The sequence below is a fragment of the Dendrobates tinctorius genome, unplaced genomic scaffold, assembly GCF_039654945.1.
Source record: "Dendrobates tinctorius isolate UK_male_01 unplaced genomic scaffold, ASM3965494v1 ptg000103l, whole genome shotgun sequence".
NCBI lineage: Eukaryota > Metazoa > Chordata > Amphibia > Anura > Dendrobatidae > Dendrobates > Dendrobates tinctorius.
This window is the reverse complement of record NW_027361771.1, coordinates 10709232-10727970: the sequence shown is the minus strand read 5'-3', so window position 1 is coordinate 10727970 and position 18739 is coordinate 10709232. Positions and strand designations below refer to the sequence as shown.

Below are 18739 nucleotides of genomic sequence, written 5' to 3'. Positions count from 1 at the left end.
TGTAGCGGTGGCATATGGGGTAATAAGGGGTTAATGTCACCTTGCTATTGTAAGGTGACATTAAGCCCGGTTAATAACGGAGAGGCGTCAATAAGACGCCTATCCATTATTAATCTTATAGTAAGAAAGGGTTAAAAAACACACACACACACACACACACACATAAGAATAAAGTATTTTAATGAAATAAAACACGACAGTTTTTCATTATTTTTATTGTACACCTAAATCCATTCGAAACCATAGTCTCCTGTAAAAAAATAAAAAAACAAGCCAACAATATACTCCCTGACCGACGTAATCCCATTAATAATGATTGTCCCACGACGATCGCCCCTATACAGTGTCTTGTCGGCGGCGGAGTGATACAATGACGGAGATAATCCTCCCCATTGTATCACTGGAGCCATTGGACAGCGGTCGCATCAGCTGATGTGACAGCTCTCCAAGGGAGATTGTCGTGGAACAATCGTATTAATTCAACACATTAGCCGGATGATGGAACTACTACTTTCCCATCATTGGCTAATGTGTCAATCACTGTCACTGTAGCAGGCATAGCCGGATGGTAGAAAAGCCCCATGGACAGCTCCACCAAACCCCCGAAGACCCCAGCACAGCCCCACCAGACCCCCGCCAGACCCCTGGACAGCCCCACAGACCCCCGGACAGCCCCGCCAGACCTCCGGACAGCCCCGCCAGACCTGCACAGACCCCTGCACATCCCCACCAGACCCCCGCACAGCCCTGCCATATGCCCGCAGAGTCCCGCCAGAAACCCGCAGACCCCCAGACAGCCCGCAGACCCCCGCACACCCACACACATAGCCCGCACACACACCATACATGCACAGTCACCGCCCACACACTATACACGCAATCACCGCCCACACACTATACACGCACTCTTCCCTCCTCCCGATCTGCAGCGTTTCATCCGCAGCAAAACCGCAGATCTTTTTTAGACTTGCATTGAGTCGGACACTTCCACAAAACCGCAAGTCAATGAATACAGAAACGCTGCAGATCCGCACAAAGAATTGACGTGCTGAGTAAAATAAAACGCTGCGAATCCAAGCGTTTTTTTCCACAGCGCTTTTGAATTCCCCATTGATTAACATTTTGTGTACAACGCACTGCAGATTTGAGGCAATTCCGCGCGTCCAAAAACGCCGTGGAAACGCATCAAAAACCGCAACGTGTGTACATACCCTTAAAGGGAATCTGTCACCCCTGGGACGTGTATGACCTATTAATATGGGCATACAGGTAATAGAAATGTTACAGTAGTCTTACCTGTATACCTCATATTAGCGCTCTTGTTGTTTAGAAATCTTATATTATTTCTTTATACTAATGATATCTTCCAGGCTCTGGGGCGTGCGGTGCTGGAAGTATTATAATGAAGACAGGTGGCAGAGATTTCTACCACCCTCCCATGCATGTCAGTTCTGGTCCCACAATCCCACACTTTCAAAGGAAGGGTGTACATTTTAATAGTTCATTAAAGGGGCCACATGCACTTACATTCCGTATTTTTTGAACTTTAAGGATTTGCTATTTTCAGGAGACACATCTTTGACCATCATAGCAGTTCTACCTCCTGTGAGGTAGCACTGCCCTTCAGGGTTAGGGGACACTCGCTTGGCAGCGAATAAGTCACATCCGGCACGGGTTTTCATAAAGCAATATCACAGTCCATGCGGTTTATTTCAGCTTCATAAACCGTCACAGCAACAGAAAACAGCATACAGTCAGCATTGCGTCCATTACAGAGTTCAGCTCTGTTATCCTTGCATCACACAAGATATGCACTGTTAAATGCGCAGGCTTTCTAGCCACCAAGTTATCTCACCCACGTCAGGGTTGCCTCGTGCTGTTTCACCATGCTGCACGTTCATTCCCTCCAGGGAACTAACAGGCACACACCGCCATTACACACAGCGTCCAGACGTGCTGTTAGTGAGGAGATCCTTCTCCTCACGGGACCTTCCAAACTGGACCAATCAGGTCCCAGCATTCACCCCTTGTGACCAGACCTCAGGTACCTTATATGGTCCATAACCACACCCACAGGTGATCACATGACTATGACCTCACACAAGGTCCTATTGCATACAGCCACACACAGGCTTCCCTGACACATTGTAACGGAACGTACTACTCAGCAGTACCTCTGCTGATCATTATGATCTTTCAGTATCCTACACCTATCAGGGTAATGGAAATGCTTATACTGCTGTCCTGGGACACCCACACAGCGCCCCCTAGTGGACACAGCGGTCACTGCACCACACTCCTTAGATTTTTTTTATTTTGATTTTTTGCTTCCCTTCTTCCCAGAGCCATACCTTTTTTCTTTTTTGGTCAAATGGCCATGTGAGGGCTTGTTTTTTGCGGGACAAGTTGTACTTTTGAAGAACACCATTGGTTTTACCATGTCGTTTACTCAAAAACGGGAAAAAAATTCCAAGTGCGGTGAAATTGCAAAAAAAGTGCAATCCCACACTTATTTTTTATTTTGCTTTTTTACTAGGTTCACTAAATGCTAAAACTGACCTGCCATTATGATTTTTCCATGTCATTACGAATGAATTCAAAGACACCAAACAAGTCTAGGTTCTTTTTTATCTAAGTGGTGAAAAAAAATTCCAAAGTTTGCTAAAAAAAATAAATTGCGCCATTTTCCAATACCCGTAGCGTCTCCATTTTTCGTAATCTCTGGTTGGGTGAGGGCTTATTTTTTGATTGCTGAGCTGACGTTTTTAATGATACCATTTTGGTGCAGAAAAGATACGATCTTTTGATCGCCCGTTATTGCATTTTAATGCAATGTTGCGGCGATAAAATAAAAAGGAATTTTGGCGTTTTGACTTTTTTTCTCTCTACACCGTTTAACGATCAGGTTAATCTGAACGCGGTGATACCAAATATGTGTTTTTTGTTGTTTTATTTTAAAACAATAAAGGGGGGGGTGATTTGAACTTTTATTTTTTTATATTTTTAAAAACATTTTTTCACTTTTGGCATGCTTCAATAGTCTCCATGGGAGCTGCCTTAACTTGATCGGCTCTGCTATATACAGGCGATGGTCAGATCACTTGTATGTAGCAGAATTGCTGACTTGCTATGAGCACCGATCATCAGGCTGTGCTCATAGCAATCTGGCACTGACAACCATAGAAGAGACCTCTGGTTGTCATGCTAACCCATCGGTGACCCGCAATGATGTGATGGGGTCACCGGTGGGCGGATTTCCGGAATGATTGCCAGAAGCGCATGTTAAGAGTTTGACAGCGGCATTTAATGGGTTAATAGCCATGGACAGATTGCGAGTTCACATGCGGCTGTTCCCGGCACATGTCAGCTGTTCAAGACAGCTGACATGTGCCGGGAAAGATGTGGACTCACCACCGGAGCCCACATCAAAGCTTCCCAGGTTAGAATGAATGCTGTCCTGAGTGCAGGTACCTTATACCTCTGGGCTTGTGACAGCACTAAAGGGGCTGGTTTGTGCCCCCCCCCCTGCTTTCAGAGTTAGGCTACTTTCACACATCAGGTTTTCGGCGTCAGGCGCGATCCGGCGGCGTGCCGGAATGCCGGATCCGGCAAATGTTTTGTAAAACCTGATGTGCCGGATCCGGTTTTCTGCCGGATCCGTCTTGTTCTTGACAGACAAAACCGGATCCGTCTCATCCGGTTCATCCGTTTTTCTATCCGTTTTTCGACGGAGTACGCCGGATCTGGTTTTTAAAATTGACCCTTGTGGCCTTCCGAACGGGATTGGCTACTGGAAAACTATATATAGCATGTTCCTACAGCCCTTCTTTGACAGGTTGTAGAGGAGAAAGTGCAGGTTGGAGAGAAGAGCAAGTTACTGGCGAAGATGGATGTTGTCATTGGAAATATTACCACTAGAAGTTCTGTGACGGTTTCGGTAATGAGGGACAATTTTGCACTATACTTTATGTCACCTCAAGGCAGAGTACACTGGCAGGATGACAGAGTGTGAAAGATTTGTGCCCTAACCAAACTTGTGTACCTTCTGGACCAACAGTATATACCTTTGCCAACCAAAGTTGGCTATCTTGTCATGGTCTTACTATTTTTACCTTTAGGCCACAGGTGTGTACCTGGTTGTGTTTTATGCAAAGTATTTCACCTTTTAACAAAAGTTGTGTACATTGTTAGGAAATCACCAACAATAAACACAACTTTTCAGGTGAAATACTTTGCTTCAAACACAACCAGGAACACAACTGTGGCAAAAAGCTAAAATTTACCCACAGTTATATACCTGGTTTTGAATACCTTTTTACCTTTTAAATACCCTGTATTTAACCTTTTTTTTAAACATATTTCGCCGCAGAAAGAAATGACAGACAACCAGTGTAAACAATAATTTAACTTTTATTTAAAATATTTTTTTTGGTGTAAACTGTTTTTAAAGTTAAAAAAACTTTTTTAATAAAGGTTTGAAACCAACCAAATGGGCATTTTTATTACAAAAAAAACATTATAACTCGGTGTAGTGTGGGGTGGAAATACTGCTGGAGGGGCTGCGGGACACTTCGACAATGGGAGTGTGGAGAGAGGACTGGGATCGTGGTGGGGAAGGAACAGTTAGAGGTGATGGTGTGGAAAAAGCTACAGAATGGGTGGACATGTGGGAGGCAGAAGAGGTGGTGGGCGGTGGAGTGGAGGGTTGGGCAGGGACTGTAGGAGCAGATGATGTTGATGGAAAGTTGTATGGGGAAGGAGTTTGGTACGGGGAAGGAGTTTGGTACGGGGAAGGAGTTTGGTACGGGGCAGGTTGCTGGAAGTGGGGAGATGTCTGGTACTGGGGAGGTTGCTGGTACTGGGAAGGTTGCTGGTACTGGTGAGGTTGCTGGTATGTAATAGGAGGGGGAGGATGGAAAGTGGCTGGAGGGGGTGCAGATGTAATAGGAGGGGGAGGATGGAAAGTGGCTGGAGGGGGTGCAGATGTAATAGGAGGGGGAGGATGGAAAGTGGCTGGAGGGGGTGCAGGTGGAGGAACTACAGTGGTGGGAGGTGGAGGTTGGGAGGTAACCTGCTGTAGAGCACCGTGGCACGAATGCATTACATGCATCTGCTGGGTAGGAGATAGTGTTGCCATGCGCTCCACAACAGACCTGAAAAAGGTGTGGTTTGGCGAAGATCTTGCTTCTGAATGCATGGTTTGCAGAAGTGTCTTCACCTCCAGAATGCTGGAGTTGATCTGCTGAAAGCCTGCGGAGATTTGCTCTGACAAGACTTTTAGACAGTTCTGGAAAGATGCATTCAGATGCAAGAACTCTGGCGCATAACTCTTTTCCTGACCCCTCTGCCGCTGCCGCCCAGTACCCGCAGGTGTACTAGAGGTGGCAGGGGCAGAAGGGTGGGGTAAAGGGAAAGCGATCTCCTCACCAGCAGCTTCATGTAATGTAGGCGGCCACGATGCTCCTGTGCTGGTGGATGGGACAGATGGGTCGAATGTGTGGGAAGGCTGGGAAGGTGCAGATGTACCGGGGCGGTCGAAGTGTCCCTCGGTGCCGGTCTCCTCAGGGATCGCCTCAGAAGGGTCCAATCGTGCAGGCTCCCGAGTGCTGCTCACCGTGCTGTGGAATAAAGAGAAAAAAAAACAATTAAAATACTGACATGGTATGGCCCTGGCTGAAAAAAAAAAGTTACATCTAACATTTTTTTTCACATGTGGTGTGTAATATTTACCTTCTAGTGACCATTGTTTCCCGGAGGAAAGACAGGGCTTGTGCGTACTTGTACTTGCTCCTGCGTCCTCCAGATCCACTCGGGGCCCGCATCTCTTTATTGAACTCCTTCTTGAAACGATCCCTCACAGACCGCCACCGATTCACAATTCTGTTCCCTGAAACGAGAAAGGAGTGGTTAGTATACAACATCAGTGTTTCACAAACTCCAGTCCTCATGGTCCCCAGGGGTCATGTTTTCAGGATTTCCATAGTAAATAGAAATCCTGAACACATGATCCGTGGGGACCACGAGGACTGGAGTTCGGGAAACACTGGTTTACATCAAGCAACCGGTACTGTATATACTTACGCTCTTTAATCTGGGCCCGAACATCGAGGTCCTCCCAGCGGCCCACAAGGAGCGAACAGATTTCCTCCCAGAGTCGTCGGGTAACGATAAGGTCAGCGTGGCGGCGGTCAGCCATATTCCAGAGCGGCTCCCTTTCTCTGACGAGATCGATGAGGTGGTCCACATCGAGTCCTCCATCCTCACCGTCAGAGTCGGGAGCACGCTGTGAAGGCTGTTAAAGAAAAAGACAAAAATAACATAATTAGCCTCCACAAAAGAAATGAAATAAAAAGTGCAAAAAAACAAAGCAAAAATATTTATACTTACACGCTGGTGACCGCCGCGTTGCTGTCGCCGACGACCCTGGGAGGCACTGCGAGGACCTCTTGGCCGAGCACCAGATTGGGAAGACTAGAGAAGAAAACAAAAAATGTTATGTCTTTGGATGTAGGCATTTGTTTGCTGTGTGTGGTCTGCAGAACATTGTTTTCTATGTGTTGTGTGTAGTGTGATGTTGTGTTTCTGCATTTGATGCAAAAAACTTACCAATTGTGAGCCCACTCCAGGTGTCTGTCCACCCCTTCCTTCTTCTTCTGGGAGCTCCTCTTCATCTTGTGAATCCTGTTTTGAAATAAAAGGCAATGAATAGACATATATTACAGAGATGATGGATTTTGGAAATAAAAACTTACCGTCAAACGCTGACGATGCGAGGGAGGGCTCCCAGACGATGATGTGCTGTCTTCCTGGTGGCCACACTCCATGCCTGTGGGTGGTGTTCCAGCTGCTGCCATTGCTGCTGCTGCATCTATTGGGCGGCTGTTGAATAAAGAGAAACAAAGGGCCAATGAATATCTTGATATTCAATAGCCCTAGTTTGGAGGAATGGGGGATTTGATAATTACCGTCTCTCATCTGCTGCTGGCCTCCCCTCCTCAGCATGTTCCATTTGCTGCTCCATTTGGGGTGGTGGTGGTGCTGATGGTGCTGCAGTGGTCTCCTGCCTTCTCCTGCTGCGCTTGGTTGCTTTCTTGGGTGGCATGTTGGGTGTGGCTGTGGGTCCCACTGTCTTGCTTTTATATATGTCTTGTGGGCAGAGCTACTGAGCATGCTCAGACCAAAAAAAACGGATCCGGCCACCGGATCCGGCTTTCGCCGGATCAGGCGCATTGCGGCGCTCATAGGCTTTCATTGTGTGAAAAAGACGGACGCGCCGGATCCGGCGTGTTCGGCTTTTTCGCCGGAGACAAAAAACGTTACAGTAGCCGTTTTTTCCAGACGCCGGATCGCGACACATTGCCGGATCCGGCGAAAACCGGATGAAACGCATGGCCATCCGGCGCAAATGCAAGTCAATGGGGGGGAAACCGGATCCGGCATTGCATTTCGCCGGATCCGGTTTCTGTCAAAAGAGCCGGATCGCGCCTGACGGCGAAAACCTGATGTGTGAAAGAGGCCTTACAATCTGGCTAAGGAAACTATAATAATCATATCTCACAGAGGGTACCTCATATAGAAACGTACATAGTATCATCTTGTTCAGCTTCTCGCTGGCGTTCATTCAAAACCAAACACGAAGCATCGGGCTGCCCCGGCTGCATGGGAATCCACTCCTCGGATTCCGCTGAAGCTGGAATTTAGCAAGAGGTGCTGATGCGAATCTCTATCAAAGCACGTTCCGGATATGTATCTGTCATTTTTCTATCACACTCTCGCGTCGCTTTAAGACCAAATGATTAGACTCTCATTATTGTCCATGAGAAATCAGAGCACATGAGAGGAGAAAGGGGCTCCCTGCTGAGAGGAGGGAAATCACTAACTGGTATCTCAAGTTACAAAAAGTGTGTGTGGCGGCTGGGGGGGGAGAAGGGGGGTGGACAGTGTCTCAGGCTGTGAGGGAGAGAAAGCTGCAGGCATGACAGGCAAAGGGAAAAGAACGGGGGTCAAACTCTCACCACTGGCATAGCAGAGTTCAGTATGTGAATCGGAGATTCAGGAATGGTCCGGAGGGTGTGATATTGGGGAAAAATACATGATACTTTACATTATTGTTGCACCCATCTCCTCACCATAGCCACAGCTGGTACATCTGGACTATAAGACACACACCCCCATTTTCCTCCACATTTTTGGAGGAAAAAAGTGCGTCTTAGTCAGAAAAATACAGTAATTAATTTTCTTAATGTTTTTTAATGTAAACCTACAATACATCAAACACATCTGAGTTCTACAACAATGAACTTTCTAGATGATTTGACATTTTATATTATCAGTGTCTATGTAGCAGAATCTATGGGCAACATGGTGGCTCAGTGGTTAACACTGCTGTTTAACAGGACTGGTGTCCTGGATACAAATTCCATTAAGGACAAAATCTGTAAGGACTTTTTTTTTTGTTTGTTCTCCCTGTGTTTGCATGCATTTCCTCCAAGTACTCTGGTTTCTGCCCACACGCCAAAGACATATTTTAGGGAATTTAGATTGTGAGCCCCAATGGGGACAGTGATAATATCTGTAAACCACTGCATATTATAAGTAAACATAATAAATGAGTAAACATGTAATTCATCATAGATGTGAAGCTGATCTAGAACATAGACATTACCACTTGCTTTCATGTATACTTACAGCACTATGAGGCTCTATTTTAGGTCTTTCCATTGCAATAGTAATGCAGTTCAAAAATATAATGACTAAAACAACATGATCAAACATTCTATGGGTGATGATTTTATTGCACATTAAGCGGAATCTGTAAAAAAAAAAACAAGAAAGATTTCTGCACATTTTTTTCTGTACCCTGATGGTATATTACATTTTCTTCTTTAGGCCACATGCACACGTTCAGTATTTGGTGAGTTTTTTACCTCAGTATTTGTAAGCCAGAACCAGGAGTGGGTGATAAATCCAGAAGAGGTGACGGGTTTCTATTATACTCTTCCTCTGATTTCCCACTCCTGGTTTTGGCTTACAGATACTGATGTAAAATACTGACACAATACTCAATGTGTGAATGTGGCCTTATTTGGAGGCTACACAATGACATGTTGCATGACCACATTTCTCGAACAAGTCAAGTGACCAAAAACATTTGTACACCTTGTTTGCGATGCTCTGATGTGCGTCTAGTTTACAGCTGTCAAAAGCAGTAAAATTGAAAGGTGACATGTGAGTTTCAGTTGCATGTACCCTATTAGCTTTTGTAAGCACATTCCACCCATTCAATCAATGTATCAACCAGTGTATACTTAAACACTGGGGAATATTGCAAAGTGCTTATCCCAATATTCCAGAATTCCCTTCTAAACCCATTATGTGCAGTAAGACACTCCAGAATATCAGAAACCATCTAGTATGAGCGGATATGGGCCCTCCAGTATGGGATTGACACAAAGGGTTCTTAGCATACCTCGTAATGGTACTTTCCCATGTTTGGGATGCTTACAATGTTCCAATATTTCAAAAAAGGATTCTTGCACACATCCACGTTCGGGATGTAGATACCCGATCAAGGGACATTTCACATGTAAATTATCTTATCTTGTTCACCTGATGAAATGCCCATGCGGTCTCGGATATGTTGGGGAGACCACCCAGCACATCCGAGACCACATCTCACAACACAAATCTATCATTAGGTGTGGACGTACACTTTTACTAACACCTGCCCATTTCCTTTGCAACAACGATACTATTGCCCAAATAAAATATCAGGTCAAAGATCATGTTCCAGCAGCTAGAAGAGGTGGCAATTGGGTTAAAAGACTAAAAGAACATGAATCATTTTGGATACATACACTACAGACTCTTACTCCATTGGGCCTTAATAGGGAGTATGAGGTGCTACATTAGCTCACCTTTGTAACACAAAAAGTGTATTTGGTTTAAGGTCTATATGGCTATATGGCTTTATCATTTGGGATTAAGCATAGGGCTTTTCTCAACCATAGTATTGCATTTCTTTAGGAAATTATGTGTAGAGAATACTTGGAATGTATTACTATTAATAATCATATTATTAATAATTATATCAATAAGTATCATGACATTAATAATTATATAACACATTTTTTCTTTATTTAGATCACATAATATATACTACCTTTAATTCTTCCTACTACCCCCTCTTTTTTTCCTCTTCTGCCACTACACTTTTTCTCTCCTTGTTCTCTCCTATTTTAGTTATACATCTTTATATAAATATGTATATCCAAGGGTGCACTATATTCAAGGGTGCATTTTCAAAATAATGTTATTGTTATGTTTCTTCTTCTTCACTGTTTCTTATCTCATACCGATGGGCTTTCTTCTTTTTTCAGAATATACCCTAACAATCTGCTTATTCCCCGGCACCATGCATGTGCCGTCACTATTGAAGGAACCACGGTCAATCATAAACAAAGTTTTGGCTTTTTCCGGCAGTCCTCGGAATGCGTATGCGCAGTTCATTTCCTATACGACGGTGGCCAACTCACCGGAAACTGCGAGCACCGGACAACACTACAACACATGTGGATATTACATTCCGCCACCCGGGGACCCTGAGCCTGCCAGGTAAATGGACTTCTCCTACACTTACATATGGTATTTTCGTTTTGTTTCTGCTTGCTCTCTGTGGCATTTTGGTTCTTTTACCTGCCTCCAAGACATATTAAACCTAGCTAATATTATGTCTATAAGGCCTCTTTCACACTTCAGTTTTTTGCATCAGTTCAAATCCGCCAAAAAGTCATACAAGCGGATCCGTTGTTAACTGATGTGAACGGATGGCACAGGATCCGTTTTTAGACGGATCCTGAAAATGCGGAAATTTAAAGGAAATACTGGCCGGGAAGGGGAGAGAGAGAGAGAGAGAGAGAGGGAGAGAGAGAGAGAGAGAGAGAGAGAGGGAGAAGATTTTTGTTTTGTCCGGCACCCAGAAAGAATTTCGGGTTAAATTAGTGTCTGGAGGATCCGCCAGAGAAAAAAACGTTACAAGGTCCGTTTTGAAATCTTTGAGGATGGTGACGGACAGCAACTTTTGGCGGATCCTCAAAAAAAACGGATGCAACGGACAGCAATCCGTCACAATCCGCCATTAATGCAAGTCAATGGGGAAAAAAACGGATCCTCAAAAAAAATTTGAGGATCCGTTTTTTTCAAAACCTGGCGGATTGTGACTGATTGTAAAAAACGGAAGTGTGAAAGGGGCCTAAGATACTTGCATTCCGCTTGTGACATTTTTTTACTTGATTCTAAGATATTGAACATTTAATGTTATTTAATATTATGCCTGTAAATGTATTATGATGATTATTAGGATCACTATCATTATTTACATATGCACCTAGATAGTATGCTTTTATGTGAAACTTTTGAGCTTGCAATTATCATTCTGGCACAGTTTTTCACTACATCCTAGACAAGATGGATGTAGCCGCCTCACTTTGGTGAGACTAATTAATTATTATAATTTTCCGTTTCTATGAATCTACTAAGTGAGATAAATAGATTTTTCTATGTATCAGAGAACCATTTATGTTTTTTTACTCTTATATTGCTTTGTATTTTGTATTAATACTGTCCCATTTTTGCAGAAACAGACGTATCTTGAGAAAGGCTAAACATGCCGAAACATCAAATTGTACATGTCTGTATTCCTTTGGGTCTGTCATCTGAAAGTATTTTTTTTTTGCATCAATAAAATTTGAGAAATTTGAAGTGCCGGAGTTTACCATTTTTACTGATTATTTTTTTACTAAAGAGCACCGACCTTACAGTGAGCACCCCTTTTGTCTATCTCATAGTTATATGACATATAGTTTATTTATTGACTGTAACCATGGTAGCACATAAGTCTGCTTTGGTGCTGGAGATATGACTAGACATTTGTATTTAGGTTAAATTGAAAAGTTACTTCATTTTTCATTTCAGATGCAAAAACTTTGTACAATAAGAACATAGAAATTTTAATTGTTTTTTTTTTTTTTTTGTTAGAATCCTTTCAAATTCTAGTACACACAATGTTAAGAAGTCTTTTCAAGCTACTGTTGGATGCAAGTAAGTGAGGACAAGCAGGAAACCAGAAAAGAAATGCAAGCGGTGTTCGTACGCTCAAAGATTTTCAGCTGCTTTTGAGACAAACGCGATTTGTTCACGAAATCTTAAAATCCTGCACAATTGTAATTTGCTCTTGCTCTCTTCTATTTTTGTCTCTCCTTGTCTCCTGGATGAGGTCCTGCTCTTACATTGCAGACAGGCAATGGGAGAGGTCTACTGCTACAGCCATGTGCGTCACAGCCAGGGACAAGTCTAGTCCAAAGTGTGAGCAAGAAGATGGGTAAGGACAATCTCCTGTGATATACGGTATATATAAGAAGAACCCTTTTGTAGAATTCTCCTTGTTTGATTCCCCTGTAAGAAATGATTAGATAACATGAGTAGGGGATATTAAAATACGATTTGCTTGGATTTCATTTATATTTTTTTGTGCATTTTTTACATTTAGTAATCCTCATCCTTACTATTACTGGAATGCTGTACATGTAATTTCCTAAGACTTTCTTGAAAATACCTGCAAGTTTCTGAAGTTATATAGCCGTTACCATTGTATTCCTAAAGTAAAATAACATACCATGACATGATATAGTATAACATAACCTAGCAATATTATGCAGGTATCAAAACCATTGATCACCTGTGTTAGTTCGTCTATACTGATGGAATTTTGTAGAAAAAAATTTGCTATTAGAGACTAGTATAGCACAAACCTGGCACCTATGGGAGGTTTAGGTACACAGCTCCATATTCCTGATGCCCAATTTCAGTATTGTATCAGACATACGTAGAGCAGATACAGACTGTAATAGCCACTTCTCTGCTAGTCTCAACAAACCTTCCATGCACAGTTTTTATTTAAAGGGACCGCCTGCTGACAGTGACTGAGAAGCCTCTGCCTCCGTGCACATATAGACAGAGGCTGGTCTCTGCCCGGGACCCGTCTGTATGACTAGTCACCCATGCACCATTAAAGTATAATGTTCTCTGAAATGCTGCCGTGTTTCAGAGTCAAACATACAGTACATGGCTGTGATCGTACAGCCAGTGGCTGATACATGCTGCCCATGGTTTGGATAGTGTGGATCACCTGTCAGGGTCCCTTTAAAAAGCTACAGGATTGGAAGAAAGAAAGAGTAAAAAACCTTTCTAAGTGACAGCACATACTTGGAATAAGGGGGGAACAAGTAAAGGGACCAGGTTTCTCTTTCCTTGCACCAGGCTGGGAGATGAGCTCTTATCCATGCTCTTAATCTTTCACCTTTGCTCTGCAAAAAGGAAATCAAATATGTAGTTATACTACATAGGCAATATTATAAGGAAGGGAAAACAATTAGAATACACAATGTAGGGTGTAATGTACAATAGCACTCTGTGAACTTTGTATTAATACGTAATGGCAGGAGAAGATACAAACATTCTTTAAAGAGAACGAGTCGGCATCTTTTTAGACAGGCAAGGAGAGGTATTGCAGTATAGGACTCAGGGCACAGCAATTAAAATGATATCTGCTTCGGGATTTTTTGCAGGAGAAATCTTGCTTTTTGTTAACTTGAGTATTATTCTGCAAGTGCACTTTGAGCATATTGGCACACTTGCAGTCCATGGCTCTATTTCAGTTCTCCCCACCTGGCAGTGCCTTCCGCTGCTTGGTTGACAGCATAAACAGAGGCTATTGTTGACGTCATCTATGCTCCTGGGAGAATCTTGCACATTCATCCTCTTCTTTGGGTTAAATCATGCACAGTATGCCACTATCCCAAAGAATGGAGCAATGAATCAGGACAAAATAGGGGTCATCAAATTGTTGCCCTCTGACCAATACTGCAATACCTCTTGTTGGCTCCCTGTCAAGTTGTCTTCACATATCTTATGTTGATCACTAAGACCCAATGGTTATTAAAGGAGTTTACCAATTAAAAGTTCAAGGGATTTTCCAGTATTTTCAAAGGTGATCCAAGAGTGGGAAATGTTCTAAACTAAAGAAATAAACATTACTTACCTGTTGAATCCCCTGCCACTTTAGTGCCATCCCTTTTAGTTCTGTAGTGATGATGCCCCTTCTATCATTCATATAACTACAGCAGCAAATAACTGGCCGCAGAAATCATATTTGCATACAGGTTATAGCTACTGTGGTCAGTGATTGGCTACAATGGTCACATAAATGGATTCCAATAGATCCCAATATTGACAGATTCCTACATGGAAACATTGTGAAGCATCCTTTTGAATTCCTTCGTTAAACTTCTGATTCAACTGTGACATGTACATAGCCTTAGCTGCATAATGTTATGGTTATGGTATGAATGAACAAAAGAGAGATTTAAATCTAATCAGTATTTGGTGTGACCCCCATTGTTTCAAAACAGTAACAAACCATCAATTCTTTTAGGTACAATACACATAGTTTTTGAAAGGACTCGGCAGGAAGGTTGTTCAAAAATCTTGGAGAACTAACCACAGACCTTCTGTGGATGTATGCTTGCAGAAATCCTCCTCTCTTCTTCTGTCCTAGACAGCCCCAGTGATGTTGAGAGGGGACATATCTTCACTTCCAGGGCTCCTTGCTCTTTTGACGCTGAAGATATCCTCTGTTTTTGAGTATAGTTGAGTAGCTTGGTCTTGCTTTCATGTCAAAGGTAAGGCTTTTTAGCAGCAATTTTTCCATGAAGACCACTTCTGACCAGACATTATCGAAAAAGTAGATGGATGTAGCTGGATCCCACAGGTTGTACAGCTATTTTAAAGATAAGTAAACGTGTAGAGTAAATGTGTTTATCATCTGATTTACTAAGTTTTTTTGGCCGATCACTATGTCTATGGTTCTCAACGTTGCCCATTACTTGATGTCTTGAATGCTGAGAAATATAGGCAGATACTTATCCATTACACAATTCTATCGGAGTGACATTTGTTGACTCCAAATTTATTATGCAGCAAGACAATAACTCCACACATGCAGCCAAAGTTATTAAGAACTAGCTGAAGAGCCCGGCGCTGCCTGAGCATAGTAACTAACTGCGGTTAGTTATAACAAATTATAAAGATTATATCTATATATATAAAGCTGAGTGTAGAGCCCCGCCCACTCCGCATAGCCACATTCACTGTAATATCCCACATCATCCCGTCAGCCAGAGCTACTGGACTACTACCCATAATATCCCACATCATCCCATCAGCCAGAGCCACTGGACTACTACCACTAATATCCCACATCATCCCGTCAACCAGAACTACCGGACTACTACCCATAATATCCCACATCGTCCCGTCAGCCAAATCCACTGGACTACTACTCCTAATATCCCACATCATCCCACCAGCCAGAGCCACCGGACAACTACCACTAATATCCCACATCATCCCGTCAGCCTGGAGTCAGAACCAGAGCGCTGAGTGGAACGGTCCTAACTTCCATACTGGGGATCCCTTTAAGAGAGGACTGGCATCAGAACCAGAGCGCTGAGTGGATTTGCCCTGACTTCCATACCAATGACCCCTTTAATAGAACCCTGGGGTGAGAACCAGAGCGCTGAGGGATTTACCCTAACTTCCATACCGGAGATCCCTTTAAGAGAGCCTGGGGTCAGTACCAAAACGCACAGTGGATTTTCCCTCACTTCTGTAACGAGGATCCCTTTAAGAGGGCACTTGGGTCAGAACCAGAGCACTGAGTGGATTTGCCCTAATTTCCATACTGGTGCTCCCTTTAAGAGAGCCTGGGATCAGAACCAGAGCACGGAGTGGATTTGCCCTGACTTGCATACCAATGATCCCTTTAATAGAACGCTGGGGTCAGAATCAGAGCGCCGAGGGATTTACCCTAACTTCCATACAGGAGATCCCTTTAAGAGAGCCTGGGGTCAGCACCAGAGCATTTTAAGGCAATTGCCCTGACTTCCATACCGGGGATCCCTTTAAGAGAGGCCTGGGGTCAGAATTAAAGCGCTGGATGGATTTTCCCTGACTTCCATACCGGAGATCCCTTTAAGAAGGGCCTGGGGTCAGTACCAAAGCACATAGTGGATTTGTCCTAAATTCCATACCAATGATCCCTTTAAGAGACCCTGGGGTCAGAACCACAGAGCTGAGTGGAACTGTCCTAACTTCCATACCGGGGATCCCTTTAAGAGAGGCCTGGGGTCAAAACCAAAGCGCTGGATGGATTTGCTCTGACTTCCATACCAATGGTCCCTTTAAGAGGGAAGATGTGCCTACGGGATGGAGGATGTGTGATGTGTACATAGGCACGGGAGGGGGGGATTAATTTCTGTCATGTACTCACTGCTCCTTTCTGGGGGTCAGACAATGGCTGGGAGCTTATGTTCCCAGGGATGCTAGATTTCTCCCACCATGTCAGTGTCTGCTGAGGTGTTGTCAAGTGGGAAAACTGTTGGTCATAGCAACCAATCACAGCTCAGCTTCTTTTAACCAGCTCTGGTGAAATGAGAGATGCTTAGTGATTGTTTGCAAATAAAACTGTTGGTCATAGCAACCAATCACAGCTCAGCTTCTTTTGAACAGCTCTGTTGAAATGAAAGATGCTTCGTGATTAGTTAGTGATTCACACACATTCATTTTTATATAGAGAGACTATCTTCTGCCTGAGAACAATCAATCACTAAGAACTATCTTCAACATATCAAAGTACATGGAGTTCTGGAAGTGATGATATGGCCCCCACTGGGACTATGCGATGACACAAAAGGAATTATACCAATCTATATCCACAGAAGATCTGTTGTTACTTCTCCCAAGATATTTGGAAAAACCTCCATGAAGAATTGATGTTTTGATTCTGTTTTGAGGACAAAGGGTGGCCACACCAAGCAATGATTTGATTTAGATTTCTCTTTTGTTCATTCATGTTACATTTTCTGAAATGACTATATAATAATACTTCTATGTTTTAAACCTTTCTTCACTCGACATACACATATATATATATATATATATATATACTGTATATATATGTATATCGTATTTTTTGGATTATAAGATGCCCTTTTGTTCCCCAAAATTTTTTGGGGAAAGTGGGGGGCTCTGGAGTGGTGAGTGGTGTCAGGGGGCTGGGGTGGGCCGACTGCAGGCTGCAGAGACAGCGGGAGGTCACATGCTCCTGCTCATTAGCCTCATGTAATATTCACTGCACCTGCTGTCCATCACCTCGGTGCTGAAGCTGCACCAAGTTGGTTGACAGGGGAGCGGCACATATTGCATGTGCATGTACTCTTACCCCCTCCCATCATGGATATTCCCCCCTGCCCCGATCACTCTATATGCCCCCTGTTGGCACGCACATGCCTCCCCCAGTCACTATATGCCCCCCTGCTGGCACGCACATGATAAAATAACAAACACTTAACTCACCTTCCGATGATGGCTCCGTCCTCCCAGCTCCCCAGTGGCTCTTCCTGTGTCTGTGCTGACATCCGATCAGCACAGTGATGTCATCACTGTGTGCCCAGGTCACATGATCCGATGCCCAAGAAACAGGAAGCGCAACCGAGGAGCTGGGAGTACGGAGCCATCATCGGAAGGTGAGTTACGTGTTTGTTATTTTATCATGTGCGTGCCAATTACCAGAGGGGGCAATGTGCCAGCACAAGGGGGTAGTGTGCCAGCACAAGGGGGTAATGTTCCAGCAGCACAGGGGGTAATGTACCAGCACAAGGGGGAAATTACCAGAGGGGGCAATGTGCCAATGTGCCAGCAAAGGAGGCAGTGTGCCAGCACAAGGGAGTAATTTACCAGCAGCACGGGGGGGCAATGTACCAGCACAAGGGGGAAATTATCAGAGGGGGCAATGTGCCAATGTGCCAGCACAAAGGGGCAATGTGCCAGTGTGCCAGCACAAGGGGGTAATGTGCCAGCAGCACAGGGGTGCAATGTGCCAGCAGCACAGAAGGGCAATGTGCCAGCAGCACAGGGGGGGCAAAGTGCCAGCAGCACAGGGGCGGCAATGTGCCAGCAGCACAGGGGGCAATGTGCCAGCAGCACAGGGGGCAATGTGCCAGAACAAGGGGGCAATGTGCCAGTGTGCCAGCACAGGGGGGCCATGTGCCAGCACAATGGGGCCATGTGCCAGGATGGGGGTTGTATAGATACCAGGATGAGGGACATATATATGATTGTAAGACGGACACTGGCATTATAAGACAGACCCCCATTTAACATAAAAAATTTTTTTCTCTTTTTCTTCACCAAATTTGGGGGTGCGTCTTATAAAGCGAAAAATACGGTCTACCTCATGGTACCATTGACCATCTACGGTGTAAGGTGGCTTTTAGAAATAGAGGGACGGGTTGTACCTCAATCTCGGTAGAGTGGGCAGGGAAGAAAAGTATCTAATTTCTCTATAGAAAAGGATAAAACATACGGAGATCAAAGTGCAGAGTAGAAGCTGTGATAATAAATTGGTTACTGAGACCCTCACTATCCTCGATACACACACAGGTTTCACATGAAACCTATATTACTAGGAGAAACATCCAAATCTTAGATCAGCAGGAAACTAAGGCACTAACTCATCAAGGCAATTCTGACAGAATTCTGGTGTAAATCACTTTGAAAAGCAGCAAATTTTTTTGTGCAAAGGGTAGTTGTGTAAAAATGTTGTGACTTTTGGCGTTTCACT

At 43.9% G+C, this 18739-nt stretch overlaps 1 protein-coding gene across 6 annotated transcripts in view; it reads right to left on the bottom strand.

Moving 5' to 3' along the window:
• CACNA1G (calcium voltage-gated channel subunit alpha1 G) overlaps positions 1 to 18739 on the bottom strand; it is a 341842-nt gene that overhangs the window by 219899 nt on the left and 103204 nt on the right. For all 6 annotated transcript variants that reach the window (XM_073588056.1, XM_073588061.1, XM_073588058.1 and 3 more), the window contains exons 17-18: positions 13264 to 13364; positions 8689 to 8812 (exon numbers count right to left, since the gene is read on the bottom strand). In XM_073588056.1, coding sequence (XP_073444157.1) covers positions 8689 to 8812; positions 13264 to 13364 — 225 coding nt within the window. The remainder of the gene's footprint in view (positions 1 to 8688; positions 8813 to 13263; positions 13365 to 18739) is intronic.